The sequence below is a fragment of the Channa argus genome, chromosome 9 (genome assembly GCF_033026475.1).
Source record: "Channa argus isolate prfri chromosome 9, Channa argus male v1.0, whole genome shotgun sequence".
Lineage (NCBI taxonomy): Eukaryota > Metazoa > Chordata > Actinopteri > Anabantiformes > Channidae > Channa > Channa argus.
Genome location: NC_090205.1, coordinates 18,434,843 through 18,450,295, shown reverse-complemented (window position 1 = coordinate 18,450,295; position 15,453 = coordinate 18,434,843). Strand labels below are relative to the sequence as shown.

Here is a 15,453-nt window from a genome sequence, read left to right as displayed (position 1 = left end):
TTTCTTCACATGTCAATGTACTCTTTTATTAACTTTAAAAATGACGAGCAGAGTTTATTGTGACAAAAATACAAAGATTTATTTAGAAAGATGGAAAAAAGCTCCCAAATAACACTGTTTTCTCCTTAAATACAAGTGTAGTACAAACATGTCTTCAACAATCTTTACTCTATTAGGCATTGGTGTATTTCCCTGGATATGTATTTCTAAGTAAGCTTCACACAGATAAGGCACTAACACATTGTGAGCACTAGTGTAGGTAAAAAGTGGCAGAGTGAAATTAAAAAAGTTGACATACTCCCCCTGTTCCTTTGCCTCCTCAACAAAACATGACATGATGCATTTGTTTACATAAAGAAGCTAATTTCTGAAAGACTGATTTCCAAACCAGTAGGAAAAAGATGATAAAAAGATTGTACCTATTCAAAGTCCAGGGCTCAGCTTCAGCCCCTACAGTATATTATACAGAATTATATACCTGTGATTGGACTAAGAAAGTTAAATGAACCATTTTTCACCAGTTTTCTTGCTGATAGGCTCACATTAAAGACTAATAACATCAATTGATGTAAGAAAAGTCTGATAAAACAGAGAAAAGTAATATTGATTACTAAGGCCCTGTGACCATACTTAGGACAACTCGTAACGATGAATATACACTTATTCGACCTTCACAAAAGATCACGGAGCACAAGCCCTTTTCAGACATGGATTCTGTAATTGCTGGATATAGCTACATATCTGTTAAACTCACGGCACATTTGGTTTTCAAACATAAGTCTGTGTGGAGTGCACTGTATATTCTGTAACGCCTCTATTTAAACTTTCCAGTACTATTATTTATATTTTTCATACTGCAGCAGCAGCCTTCCTGGAGAACAGCTGCAAGTTGAGGGGGAAAATTATATTAATAATAAAGTAATTGATTTAAAAAATTTCCGCTTCAACAGTTATAACCCCACAAATCGCAGCCACGACAACTTTTCTGACACTGTCACTGTAGTATTAAAACTTTGAGACCAACATTTAAATTGCTACTCATGAAGTGCATGTCTGAAAGAAGTTCTTTAATAAATGACCAGCTTGTTAAAGATGCTCAACAGTGTGGAAAATCTTCAGAATAAGTTTCACTTATGATATGGCACTCATACAAATCATAATAAAACTGATAAAGTCCCCCACACTATGATGTTTGTAACTTTTCATGTCCTGTGATCTAGCGCAGAGGATCAAAGTGAGGTCTCCCTTCAATTTTAGCAAAAAAGTGGAGGGATATGGAATATAAAAGGTTTAATATAAAAATAACAGGACGAATATAAAATACTAGACAAAGAGGTATAAAACCCACAAAGACGATTAAAATACCCTTGAGGAAAACGTACACGAGATTCCTGTGTAGTTATTAAACTTTGGCACAAAGACAAACACGCACATGCGCACGCTGTTTGTTTGTGTGAGGTTGCCAGGTTAGTGTTGGAGAGAAGCCACAGGGCTGAAAACGATGTAGGCAGAATTTCACTCGTTATACTGATCATAGTGGAGTGTACTTCAGAGTCTTCACATGAAGCCAGAACTAAAAGATAAAAAAAATAAATAAATTCACAAGTGAGAAATTCATTTTTCTTTCAAATTGCATGTAATTAAAAATGTCCACTTAAACGTATTGACTGTAGTTGTGTCTCCTGCATTCAGAATTTTTTTGTCTGAACTGTTAAAAAAAAAAAAAAATTGACACTGGACAAAAATTAAGCCTGGACTTCTGTGTAGAACTGTGAAAACCTGCTCTCAGCACCACATGGTAATCAGTGCACTCATCTTCAATGCTCTCAGCAATTGGATTTGTTGCTTTCTGTTAATCTCACAAGAAGGTGGTGATGTGTACTGTGCCTAATGAGGCTTTGCATACTGAGCTTACTCCACCTTCAACAGTGTTAAAGTTCACAGTCACTGCCTATGGCTGTGTGAATGCAACTCAGCATTATATTTGAGTGAAGCCTTACTTCTTGCGATCCTTGTCCTTCTTGCCATTAGCAGTAAGACTTTGGGCCTGCAGGAGCTGAGCTGCAGCTCGTCTCTTGTTGAAGGAGCTCTGGTCCTCGTCCAGGAGCCTCTTCTTTTCCTCCAGTGCAGTTTTCTCCTCTGCATGCAGGCGCTTCAGCTGCTCAAAACGGCCCTGCAGCTAAAACACATACAGACAACAACATGGCTGTAAGAAATGCTTACAGTTTCTCTTTTATCAAGTAATTGGAATTATTATAAATATATATACATTTACAGCTGTGGCATCAAAAAGCCACCTAGCTGCATCATTAGGAACTTTATGGCCAAACTGTTGTAGAGCCCACGTCCTGGGGAGCTTCTCCCAGAACCACTCCCCTCTAGAGCCTGTTTTTAGTTTGCATTTGCAGTAGTGGGAACATTAAAGTGATGCAGGCTGGCCCACAGTCAGCACCCATCTAAATAGGTACATTCTCACAAAATATTGAACTTAATAAAGCAGCACTCCTAGGATGAAAATTACAACAGATCTGAGCCTCAACCACCGAACAGTGGCTGTTCTCCCTCAGAGACACAAACTGGGAGGTGCCCTCAAAAGCTGGGCTCAGGCTGCTGAGATCACAACTGTCTGTCCGGCACAGCAGGAATCTTCAGGTTGAATTTATAAACAGATCAAGTTTAGATAAATTACCCAATCTACTAGGATGAAAATTACAATTTCCACCCTCTTCTCTGTGCTGCATTGCCTCAGTCGAGCTTAAACATTTGACCATGGTTCCTAGCTGAGAAAATATCTAATCTGAAGTAGGAACTAAAAAGGGTCACCACACACACACACACACACTTCAACAGAACATTTATGGTTCATAGTTCTTGCAATGCAGATACAAGAAAAACGTCCAATTAATTCCAGCGATAGTCCTACGAACTACAAAAATGTCCACATACCTCTCTCTCAGCTTCCTTCAGCTCAGTCTCCTTCTCCTTCACCCTCTGTACAAACATCTGCCTCATCTCGTCCTCTCTCTTCTGCAGCTCCAACAGAAACTCCTGACGCTTGGCCTCATAAGTCTGCTGCAGACTGCACACAAACACACATGCAAATGCAGGTCAACTGTCTTCCGTAATTGTTCTTTGCATAGACGTTTGTGCTTTGGCAGCTCACCTGACAGGCTTGCACTCTGGGTCTGTGTCTTTGAATCCCATTTCCTCTAGTTTGCAGCGTCTGTACAGCTCATAGTGGCGAGTGTGTGTCTGCTCTCGCAAGTCCTCCATGTTTACACAGATCAGCATCTCCCTTAGCTTCACAAAGTCGCAGTGATTCTCATTCTCCACTGACACACACATCAGCAGAAACACAAGATTATAGGATTATCCTTCCAGCTGCTAATAAATCAGGCAAGAAAATCATCTGAAACAGCATTTTATTGTAAGATGGTTGCCGCTTTAAGTAGGACAGAGTTGGTTTTAGTGCAGGTTTCTACACGCTAACCTCAGGAATGTGCACATTTCAAAAGTTCTACAGCATGTTCAGGTTTTTTTGCAAGAGGAAAAGGTGACAATACTTGGGAATATAATTAAGTCAAGACTGAAGGGATTATTAGGAGCATAAACACACAAACACACCGCAATGATCCATCTTACCTTGTACAACTCCCCAGGGATACTGACGAGCTTTCACCAGCTTATTGCCAACACTGACTTCCTCTGTGCTGCCTACCACAGCAAATGGCAAATGCCCCTAGAAAAATAATTTACAATATGTGTAGATTTGAAAACACCTCAACTAGAAGCCTCTCTTACACACACAAACGTTTATCACCTAGAATACTAGGTGACTGTGTTCAAGAGGAGAAATAATAGTTTTAAATAATAAGGTTTTACCTTGGATGAATGACCATGTTGAGAAAACTACATGAGACACAGGGGCATCGAACTTCAAACTATGTGTGTGTGTGTGTGTGTGTGTTCTCACGTTCATAGTAGTGTTGACTTTGGCTACAGTCTCATCATCCAGAGGGAACTGGTAGATCTGGACGCCATTGCTGACGAGCTCACTCATGATTTTAATTTTGAACTTGTGCAGCTCACTCTTACTGATGGTGTCAGCTTTGGCAATGACAGGGATGATATTCACCTGTGAAAAGATGGGACACAAACAGCTTCTGTTATTTACTATTTATGGATTTTACCTAATAAATAAATAAAGCATATTTTACATACAACATAGATATCAGAAAATACAAGTGAGTGGATTTGATATTTGACATCCTTGTAAAGGACATCAGACGACATAGTGAAGTCTGCCTTGTTTTGCAAAGTTAAAAAGAAAAACTGAATTACAAATGTGAACAAAGATAAATGCCACCAAAAAACCTTAACCTGGAATTTCTGAAGATGAGACAGAAGATTACAGGATTTCTCAACTTCACATCAGAAGAAATAAGTAAAACGACAAGACAACAAGAACAGCTACAGTGCTTAATGGAGGAGGTGCTAAGAATGAAGATTAAAATGAAGTCATATGCACAAGCAGCTACAAATAAGCTTTGGCTTCAGCCTAATCCCTTTTGGTCTCATTTGAGAGGACATCAATCAGTGTATTTTAGAGCAAAGATGCAGTGATATGTATGATGAATGTTCATTTAATTGTAAAGACTCAAAAGAAATTAATGAATGGAGGAGAATTAGAAATAACATGACTTTTTTTTACAATCACATTCAAATGTAGTTTTAGTATTTTCCTTCAAACCTTTATCTGAATTAATATACATTTAACTTGGTAAAGGGAGTCGTCCACGGACCACAGGGTTAGTGGTTCGATCCCCAGTCCCGGCTATATTTCGAAGTGTCTCTGGGAAAGACACTTAACCCCTAACAGCTCATTCCCCTCCCCAGCTGTGCAGTGCCGGTCCAAGCCCGGTAGAATTTGAGGAGGGTTGTGTCAGGAAGGGCATCCGCTGTAAAAACTATGATAAATCAACATGCGGACAATGATCGACCCTGAACTCACGGGATGAGCCAAAAGGACAAAAAAAACTTAGGACAAAAGGACAAAAAAATACTAAACTACACTGAAATTAAAACAGTTCTTTAGGACAGAATTGGTGAAGCTACCTTCTCTAAGCATTTAACTGTAGCTCCTGACACCAAATACATTTACTGGACTGAAAGTAATCTCATTTATTAACATACCATAATACGTTACATACACTCACTTTAAAACATCCATTAGTCTGACTCTGGCACAGTATAAACAACAGTACAAAAATGTAACTCTTTCAGCAGTATTTCTTTTTATTAGTAAAATATTCTGTAAAACCCATTATTAGATAACTGGAATAAAAACAAGTTGACTGATATTATTTCTGGCCCAGCAGCCTGCTCTGATGTCCAAGTCCCCCCACATTCCTGTATGCCCTTCATGTTGTCATACCAGAAAGAACTAAAATAAGCTGTTGTCACTCGACAAGCTTCTGGGTCAGACCACACGCACAAACAGTAAAAAACTGCTAGAAGATCTGTTCAAACAGCTGTCTGAGTGACTGTCTCTCCGTCAGTGCAGCACATCTAACAAACGGCTCTTTTTGTACAGTGTCACACAAGGAAAACTGCGTGCGTGTGTGTGTGTGTGTGTGTGTGTGTGTGTGTGTGTGAGACTGCGATTACAGCATTCCAATGCTTTTTTTTCCTGTCTACTTCATTCACACACAAATCCAGGGTTACTGACACTGCACAGCAGTAAAATCACACAAAAACACACAAGCCACTACACACAGAGAGCATGGGAAAGTTTCTGACCACTTCAAAAGTGATTACAGAGTGAACCTCTCCCAGCAGTACGACTGGAAAAAAAAGCCTTGGAAGAAAAGTCTAGAAACATTCACAGCAATGTCCATTATACAGAACCCCACCGCCCCCCGCCTCATTTACAGTTTATTATGAATGCAACTAAAAGACAACCACAAAGAAGGGAATCGTTTTAGAAACTATGTATGTCCTGACACAATTTTTGGATCAGATACAAAAAAGATACCTTTAGTATGAATGAAAGCATCCAGTATATGTCCTCTGACCCTGTAATGACATCTTCTAGAATGTGGACCAATGACTTCTGGATTTTTTGGAGCTACAGAATCACTCCACCACACTCACAATCAGTCTTTGAGTACCAACAAACAGCAGGTACAGAGACACTTTAACCAAGAAGTTCCTTCATTCATGAAAGTTGCTATTTTCTTTCTCCTCCATCTTAATCGCACATCTTACTGCAAGTGCTTCCTCCAGACATTTCTGCCTGTAAATGTTTGAAATGCCCTGTAATCTTTAATGTATTAGAAACTGTATCAGTGATGCTGAGCTACTTAATATCCAATAACATCTTAAACATAAAACATCTCTATACTTCACGAGTGTTATGACGGGCTTCCTTATAGCCTCTCTTTAAAATCCCTTTTTTCTTCAACAAGTATAATCAATAACAAAGTTAAATTGAATTGAATTAAAATAACAACAGTACAGATATGGAGGTTATCTGAAGGATAGTGTTTTTTATCGACCTTTGAAATTTTTACCACTGATTACCATTTTAAATTGATGCAGTTTCATATTAAATCAAATTTGGTCAGCTTAATTTATAAACATCAGCAAACCAGAAATGACTGGTTAACATGATAATTATTCACAATTTCATGTAAAAATGGGTAATATAGAGGTTAAACTATAAAAATTACTGTTATATGGCATTTAAAAGGCTGGTCTGTCAGGGGGGGCTTCTGTATGACAGGCTGCCATAGTGCAGATCATGAAATTATTAGAGACTAGCTGAATACATTTGTCTGCTAAAGTTTTATAAAAAAAAAAAAAAAGGAACAGAACTAACAGGATACGAGTGTTTATCTTATTTCCTATAACACCTCATTATCACTGCCACCTGATCTTTCTTCCTCTCAAAGCGGGGCACAGTTCATTAAGCCTAATATTTATGATATGAATGTTGCACAAATGAAGTTTTTACTACTGAACAAATAAGGTTCATATTTTAGTTAAAGCTGTAAATGCATGACATATAATTTCTATAAATAACTGACGTATAAATATCTGAAGTGGGTTTAAAAAATTTTATTTAGCATTAGTGCCAATACTGCATTTTATGATTCACATTTATGTATTCCATTCCATTCACAGACAAATACATCGTTCTGACCTTGAATGCAGACACAGAGTGATCTTTCACTAACCTTGCTGTCTAGTTTTTTCATGGTGACCAAGTCCAGGGATTTGAGGGAATGGCCTGAAGGGGAGATGAAGTAAAGGCAGGCGTGGACTCGGGAATCGTGGTAGTTGTGAAGAGATCTCTTAATTTTTAGCTCCTCCTGCAGATAACTCTCAAACTGCCTGTCGATGTAATCCACTACAGGCTGATAGCTACAGGAAAGACATATGTTGGTCAGCTATTTTGGTTTTTAGGAATAGTAAACAAAGATAAGTTCACAATTAAATTTTTAAATTAGGTATTTATCTAAACACTAATTCTTCAATCACTTTCAGTCATTTGTCATTACTCATTCTTTTAAACACATTTTGAGACAGTCACTGTTCTTAACTGTCTGCAACACTAGCACACACTTTACGCCTCCCACCTCTCTTGTTTGTTCATCTGGTCTCCAAAGCCCACAGTGTTGACCACAGTCAATCGTAGTCGGACATTACTCTCCTGCAAGTCATAGGTCTGAGCCCGCAGCTTCACTTGTGGCTCAAAGTGGGATGATTCAAAGTTCTCAAAGTTGGTATTAAATAGAGTGTCCATGAGGGTGGATTTGCCAATACCAGTCTCACCTAGGGTCAGAAAAAGACTTTTTTAAGACATCCAACTATCTAAATTTCAATGAACAAAATGTCAGCTAAGTAAACAAAATTACATTGAACTGTCCTGAGATACCAGGTGTTTTCCATTCAAAATGAATAAAGTATCGAGTATCGAGTATCATTGCCATGGTAGGCTGGGCAACAACGTACCGATGCAAAGAATATTGAAGCAGAAGCCTTGGTAAATGGACTTGTTCACAAGCTGATCTGGCAGGCTGTCAAACCCCACGTGGCCTGCCAAAGACAGGGGTCGGGCTCCTTTATCCTGAGGAAGAAAATGTACACACAAACAGATCTTTCTAAAGATGCTGCAGCCATTTTCAGAAAAAACAAAACAAAACACTAGCCTAAAGAAGAGGTATTTTTTTGGCAAAATAAAAATATATTTTATAATTTGTTCACCCATGTCCACTGAGTATTGCTGTAGAGGCTAAGTGTACATCTAATCGCAAAACGGCTTCATATATTAAGATGAACCATCTAGATTCTAGTAGTTTTTAACTAGTCTGAACAATATTACAGATATTTATTAACCTATGATATTAAATGTAAGATTAAATCCTCCTTTTCAGAGTCAGTTAGCTCTTTTTGACATTATAATGAACTTTTACCTCTCAACATCATTCTGTCCTTTGCCACTAGTACTGACCCTACCAATTTCAAATCTGCTGTGGACATACCTTTATTAAAAATAAATAAAAACACCAAACATCTTGATCCAGAAGAGCTAAATAATTATCACCCAGTTTGCAAAACCTACATTTTTTCGAAAGTGCTTGATTGTGTATTGTATCAACTAATATGCTATATTAGTTATGTAATATCAAGCTTTCAGCTTTACTGTATGATTTATTGTTTCTGATACGTTTGCTTTTATTATTATCTACTTCAATACTAATACATATTGTTTTATCAGTTGATTTGAATTATATTGCTTTTTATTGTTCCTTGAGACTGATGTTCAGCACTTTTAGACACTTAATATGAACTGTACATTATTCAATTCCCCTACACATGATATACATCGTCTAAAACGTGAAGTTAAATCTGAGTCTCAGCCAAATGAGTCAAATATAAACTGAAATCTGCACATTACTCTCAAAGTAGAATCTACTAACAGTTTCTCTCACTTTATACACAGTCTGGCTAAATCCTTCCATCTTCCTTGAGCTAAGCTCTCCTGATCCCTCCTCTGACCTGTCCCCGTCCCGAACTCGGTCAGTTAAAGTTCGCCAACTGACCTATTGGTATAAACTGCAAAGGTTATCGTAGCCTTTGATTACTGTACCGTTACTCTATATTGTGTGTGAAACACAACACGTTAACACAAGATGCAACGTGTTTATTTCAAGACAATAAATGCAGCGCTTATCTAGTTAAGTGATAGACAGGTTTCTAATAAAACATGACCCGGCATTAATAACAAGACGCATCGCTGACTGTCCCTCGGGATTGTTTAAGCGTGTAGCTGATAACTACAGTTATATTTATAAACGTTAAACAGTAGGACGGCTAGCTATTTGTTAGCCAGCTAGCACCCTCCTCCGCGATGTATTTTGGTGAAAGATGTTGCTTTAAAGAGTTTTCAAGTCAAGTTGGACTTGATATTGTGGCTGTGTGTCGACGTGATGTGCAGTTCTGCTGTTATGGGGCAAAGTCTGAACAAGTCTGGAAAAATTTACAGTCAAAAGCACGTTGGCATTAACTTGTTATAAGGCCAGCGGTGACACTAGCTAGCTCAATCATAGCCCTGTCTGAACACCGGGGACACTCCCTGCTCAACTATCAAGAACACAACTAGCCTTACAAAAAAAAGAAAAATACTCACCGGCTGCCGGGCAAGATCCAAAGAAGCCATCGTCTTTGACAGAAATTAATAGCCCAAATAGACTTAGAAAAATATAAATAAATTGACTAAACACCAACTCCTTTCTTTACGATCTTGATCTAGACCGCCTCACTACGTTTACCACCGACAGCTGGACAGATTAGACCATTCAAAACAATGTGAATGAAAGGGGGGAGCGTCACTTTGTAAACTTGCTTTTAAAAAAACAGCCACTAAGATCTAAATATCTATCATTTTAAGACCTAAATGAAAATACATTTTAAAGGAAAGTTCAGCCCATCAAAACCCATTTGCTGTAGAAAAAAAAGCCCCCTAATTTGAACAGTGGTACAGCGCAACTACAGGCGCTTTTACGGTCTGCCGTAGACTGTGGCACAAAGTGAGAAATATTTAAGTACAGCCACGGATATTCCTGATTCCTTTTTCACCTAAACATTTACAAGGAGTCAAAACTATTTTAACAAAGCTACAATGTCATGTCTAGCTAAAATACACTTCCAACGGAGTTTTGTCAGCAATTAAAGATCTAAACGCCTTCGATAGTCGATACAGACGAAACAAGTATTTACAATTATTCCTCACGTCACCATGGGCGAGAAGATATTTGAAAAAAAAGTAGCCTTCTGTAGAAATCTAACTGTTTGTACTACATAAACAATCGTTAAAGTTGATATGGGAGATTACGAGGAGCACGGGAACGCAACATGATTTTTGCAGTCGCTCTGGTTTTTGCTTTAGCGACGTGCGACCCCTATCTGCCAGTGCTCGATACTGGTCTTCCCCATGGAAGAGAGGAGCAGGCCAAGCGAAGATGCTGTCATCCGTTGTCAAAGACCTCTGCAAATGTCAACAACGTGATAATTGATTCATTTTGAAATCTGGTGTGACTTTATTATATTTTCGATCTATTTGGGTCGTCCGGGATGATCATGGCGTCCCATTGCACGGAGCAAGCCGTGCAGGCGTTCCTGATGGAGAGAGGAGGGAGGGTCCAACAGATGGAGCTGATCGATCATTTCCTATCAGAGAGGGGGGGGGCTGACCAGTCAAAAGAAGAGGTGGATCGCGTGGTGCTGAAACACATCGTTGACAGCGTGGGCTTCGTGAAGGTGGAAAACGGCGTGAAATTTGTGTGTTTAAACACTAGTGGCAACGCAAAGTCGGTGATGTGTACGGACGCGGACGACCCCAATCACGCGGAGTGTAACGGTAATATCCAGGAGACAGTGGACAACAACTGTGCCAACGGCAATCCTGACAACGTAGTCCAAACAGGTGAGGGAAATGCACCTATTGTGTTCACTCTGTCCATGGGAGCCACAAACTGGGGCTAGTTATCCATGATTTGGCTTTCACAGCTACCCACTGTTATATTTAAAGTGTGATTTTAAGTCTGTTTATTTACTTGATATTAACACCATAAAGTAAAGCAGCTATTGTTCTTTGTTTAGAAAAAAAAGAAATGCCGAACTGTATTGAAGCTGGCAAAATCGTATGATCAAGATATTTTATTGTGACTCCTTTTTAATGCTAAAACGTTTAAAACAGCTAGAAAAAATAGGGATAAAAATTACACAAGGAAAAAAATACATTACCCGTGGATACTTGTGCACCGATACACTGCAGAACAGGTAAGGAATTCTGCTTTTTGTACAATGAGTCTTACACACTGAATTACCATGACAAAATTCATTGGGTTTACAGGAGTATTCAGCACACTGGCTGCAGGCCTGGACAATGATAAACAGTCAAATGGTAATGAACAACATAAAGCCCCATCTGAAAACAGGAGCAACACAGGGACTCCTACCTCTAGTGGAGGAGGGGAGGTGAACTTGAGGAACAGAAGGAGGCGAGAGTCAGCTCCAGCTATTGGGATGCCAGATCTGGACCAGGCTCAACCTGGAGGCTCCCACAGTCAGCAAGTCAGAGGGGCCCGTAGAGTGTCTAAAGGGTCCCATCGGGCCATGCTGACCAGCTGCCTATCTGAAGACAGCGCCTTGGAGGGGCTGGATCCTGTTGGAGATATCAACACGCCCAAGGGAAGTCGCAGAAACTTCATAGAACTGATGATGAGTAGTTCTCCTCAGGTAAAAGAGTCTTAATTCGCTGCCTTGAAATTATATCTATGTATATATATTTTAAATGTATTTGTATAGCACTTTTATAGAGATATTTGCCATTTGAAATAGTTACAGTATGTAATCCAAGTTTGTGAAAAACTGTGTTTTGTTAAAAAAAAAAAAGGGTGATAACCCTCTAACATAATACTTTCACATGTAGCAGTTGGGCTGCTCTGTTTTGATTGTTTGCTTGCATGACGCAAGCTCCTTTGCATTCATTGTGTAAGATGCAGCACGGCCAAGAGTGCAGCTGATATAGGCTGTAATCAGAAATCCAATATGCATGTTGTGTAACTCCACAGCTACAGCTTGTGTTTAATGTAAATGAGTAATGTAATCTAGTTGCAAAAACTCTCAAATGACTGAACTTTGGGCACCTTTTGGTCATTATCATCCAAAAACAACTTCTAAAACAGACAGAGCTTTTAAACAAGGTAGTGATAATAAGTGTGTACGTTGTTACAAAATTCTAAAATAACTACTGTACTATTTGTTGGAAAAAGCTATTTATCTAAATTGCGCTCCTCTTCCATTCTTCCCTGATTTTTCACATCCAGGTTCGTAGGTCTCTAATCAACTGTGGCTCACGACTCTGGGATTCAGTGAAGAGCGATGGTGATTCAGCATCACTCCTCTCCTCAGCCACTGATGATGACTGTGCCTCCGTTACCCTAGACCCACTGGAACATGAGTGGATGCTTTGCACTTCAGAAGGTCTCTGGGAAAGCCTGCAGCCCCTGCTAGCTGTCGAACCTAGCCTAGTGTCCAAGAGAGACTTTGTGACCGGCTTCACATGCCTCCATTGGGCAGCTAAGCAGGGTAAAGCTGAGCTGCTCTCCCAGCTGCTGGTCTTCGCCAAGGACAATGCTGTACCTGTGAATGTAAACGTAAGATCAAGTGCTGGATACACACCTCTGCACCTGGCTGCCATGCATGGACACACACAGGTGGGTTGTTGTGACTGCAGCAGCAGTATTATTATTATTATTATTATTATTATTATTATTATTATTATTGGAGTCAAACAAGTCTTGGAAAAGGCTCTAGTAATTTCTGCATAAATAAGATCTCACAAACTGACGCATGTGCGATGTGCTGTGACTGGCAGGTGGTTCGGTTATTGCTGTCAGACTGGGAAGCGGACCCGGAGGCTCGAGACTACAGTGGGAGGCGAGCAGTCCAGTACCTCCCTGCCCTGCTAGCTGCAAACCTGCAGGATGAGGGACTGGTCACTTCCCCAGGAGCTGAGTCAGACAGTGAAAACACGAATGCCAGTAGCAGTGGGGGGCGTGGCTGGAGGTTTCACCGAGTCCTTCAGGGCAATCTGAACCCACTGCGCCTACTAAACCCACCAGCTGAGACACCAGAGGAGGCAGTCGGGACTGGAAAGAGTAAGGGGGGCATGCAGAGGAAGTCATCTCTGAGCCGGCTTAACGCCCGGCTGCACAGAGGTCACCATAGAGCCCAGATCATCCACAGCGCCTCCTTCAGGGACACTGGGGAGGTGGGTAGAGGAGAGGCGCTCCCCAGCAGCCCTCTCCGAATGCGACCACTGTCCAATCTGTTTGGATGAATTTACATCACTCCCAGCATTATACAGATGTAAACAATTTGACAAGTTTGGATAAAGTTTATTCACCTTTATAAGCTCATCAGATCAGATGTTTTTACGACCAAAATTAATAATACACATATTAATAAATATATAGCGTGAAGCAGATTTTAAAGTTTTATTATCATAGGATTTTTAAATAAATGACCATAAAGGTGCATTTTTTTTCTAAAAAATAATATATTTTTTGAGCGGGTTTTTTTTTTTTTCCCTTATTTTAGGTTGTTGATCCTATTACAGTTATTGATCACTAACAGGGGTACTGTTCAAGTTGAGTTGTATTTTATTTTTCTGTATTTTCTTAATTCCCTTTTAAAGCAGGTAGCAAATGTTATAATTAATTGTTTCTTTGTTTTTATAACACTATTTGTACGAATGCAAAAGAAACTAGCAGGATTGTATCACGTTCACTTTAGTTTTGACTCACGGTGACAAGGGGCTTAGTCCCACATAGGGTGCAGAGTAATATATTTATAGAATGAATTTCTGTATTAACTCTTTTTATTTAATTTTTTTAATTGGATGGTGCTCAATTTGTTTAGTAAATTCTATAATGTTTAATCTTTTTGTTTTTAATATAAAGTAGCAGATTTTAATAATGAAATCACAGAATTATTGTATGTCCAGGCAACCATGTACTTTCATCATGTTTGCACTTGTCACTTTGAAGCTGGTAGGGGATTATGGTAGGAAAATTGCTCAAACTAAAAGCATGACCGCCTCTTTTGGTCCCCCGTTCATACTTACTTGGTAATATTGTATACATGATGTACATACATGGGTCATAACATTTTTGCATTGTTATATGTGAAATTTACTGTGCATGTTAAAGTACAGATGTTAACAGTTGGAAATACATACTGTGCACAATATACATAAAAATCAGTTTATTTTAGGCTAGGGTCTAGACCATTATTGACAAGCAGAGTAGCAGTGATCTTTTATAAAGTAAATATCCAGACAAGCAAATCTCATCATATGTTTTTGACTAGGTCTGTGCTGTTCCTGCAGTCTAACCCTGCATGTACACAGCCATTTACTTACTTTTCATGTCTGTCATCTCTGAATAATGAGTCCAGACCAGAAACTGCCTGCTAAGCTGAGGAGTATCTCAGCTTTTTGACTGTTTCCAAAATATGTGAACTTTACTTACTTAATGGCACATCTTAGATGTAATGAATGTTTCTATATATTTTTTTGTAGCATTTGTACTCAAACCACAAAGCTTGCTATAATTGAATGGTTTACCCTTTTGATGTAGAGATGTGTTAGGCAGACATACTGCATGAATAAGGGAAACGTTAATGCTGTGCATGGTGGTATTTTGCGTGTGTAAGAAGTCGTTGTCTTTGTGAAACACTGAAGTTTTTATGTGGTGTGAAAAAGTTAACCCACAGTTTTTCTCTTCATGTCTCATCCTTAAATATAAAATAAAGCAATAGTTGTTTTCATAATACTGCTGTCAGTGCTTTGTTGAATCCACACAAATGCTCACTTAGTAGGGCTCATACTGATATTTATAAGTTATTGTTATAAATCAGACATCAGGAATGCTGATGTGGCCTCCAACTAGAATGACCTTAAGCCCCAAAGGAAGGATGCTATTTAATCTGCCAATTCTGCTGACATTAACTGATTGTCCTTGTGTGGTGGTGCTGAATAATTGATGATCTGATGACCCTCTGTGCCAGCTTTCGTCCAGTATTTGCAGTATAGACACAGCTTAATGTTGACCAGATGTCCATGTAACACTGCACCTAGTATATTTAGCCAGTCATTCTGCACCTGTTGTTTATCTACGTGTGCATGCCTTTGTTACAAGGAGCAAAGTCCTGCGAGATGAATGAAATTTTGGGTGATCTGCACTGATACTAAGTCTGCACTGGTGTAGTTTGGTTTGAATTTGTTGATGTCAGGGTGTACTGTTAGGCATTATATTTAAGGTAAATCAACTGAACTGCAAATATACTTTGTGATCAGTTTTATCAGTATATTCCCCCAAA

At 39.1% G+C, this 15,453-nt stretch overlaps 2 protein-coding genes across 2 annotated transcripts; one reads left to right on the top strand and one right to left on the bottom strand.

Moving 5' to 3' along the window:
* Positions 1–9,895, bottom strand: septin10 (septin 10). Its single transcript, XM_067515434.1, has 10 exons — positions 9,695–9,895; positions 8,017–8,131; positions 7,641–7,836; positions 7,239–7,425; positions 3,974–4,135; positions 3,643–3,739; positions 3,164–3,332; positions 2,947–3,079; positions 2,001–2,179; positions 1–1,573 (listed from the first exon to the last, which is right to left on the bottom strand). The coding sequence occupies exons 1-10, from the start codon at positions 9,722–9,724 to the stop codon at positions 1,558–1,560; spliced, it is 1,284 nt and encodes a 427-aa protein (XP_067371535.1). The 5' UTR covers positions 9,725–9,895; the 3' UTR covers positions 1–1,557.
* Positions 9,896–9,993: 98 nt separating this feature from the next.
* sowahca (sosondowah ankyrin repeat domain family Ca) lies at positions 9,994–14,880 on the top strand. The gene is made up of 4 exons (XM_067515433.1): positions 9,994–10,990; positions 11,420–11,805; positions 12,396–12,785; positions 12,947–14,880. Exons 1-4 carry the CDS (start codon positions 10,639–10,641, stop codon positions 13,409–13,411), a joined length of 1,593 nt encoding a protein of 530 aa, XP_067371534.1. The 5' UTR covers positions 9,994–10,638; the 3' UTR covers positions 13,412–14,880.
* The last annotated feature ends 573 nt before the right edge of the window (positions 14,881–15,453 follow it).

Excerpts from the sequence above, each read along its gene's own strand:
- septin10 (XM_067515434.1), bottom strand. The coding sequence starts at position 9,724 with ATGGCTTCTTTGGATCTTGCCCGGCAGCCG. Across the intron at positions 3,333-3,642 it reads TCCCTGGGGAGTTGTACAAG|TGGAGAATGAGAATCACTGC; the intron begins GTAAGATGGATC and ends TGTGTGTGTCAG. Across the intron at positions 3,080-3,163 it reads CCAGAGTGCAAGCCTGTCAG|TCTGCAGCAGACTTATGAGG; the intron begins GTGAGCTGCCAA and ends GTTTGTGTGCAG.
- sowahca (XM_067515433.1), top strand. The coding sequence starts at position 10,639 with ATGATCATGGCGTCCCATTGCACGGAGCAAGCCGTGCAGGCGTTCCTG. Across the intron at positions 11,806-12,395 it reads TGATGAGTAGTTCTCCTCAG|GTTCGTAGGTCTCTAATCAA; the intron begins GTAAAAGAGTCT and ends TTTCACATCCAG. Across the intron at positions 12,786-12,946 it reads CCATGCATGGACACACACAG|GTGGTTCGGTTATTGCTGTC; the intron begins GTGGGTTGTTGT and ends TGTGACTGGCAG.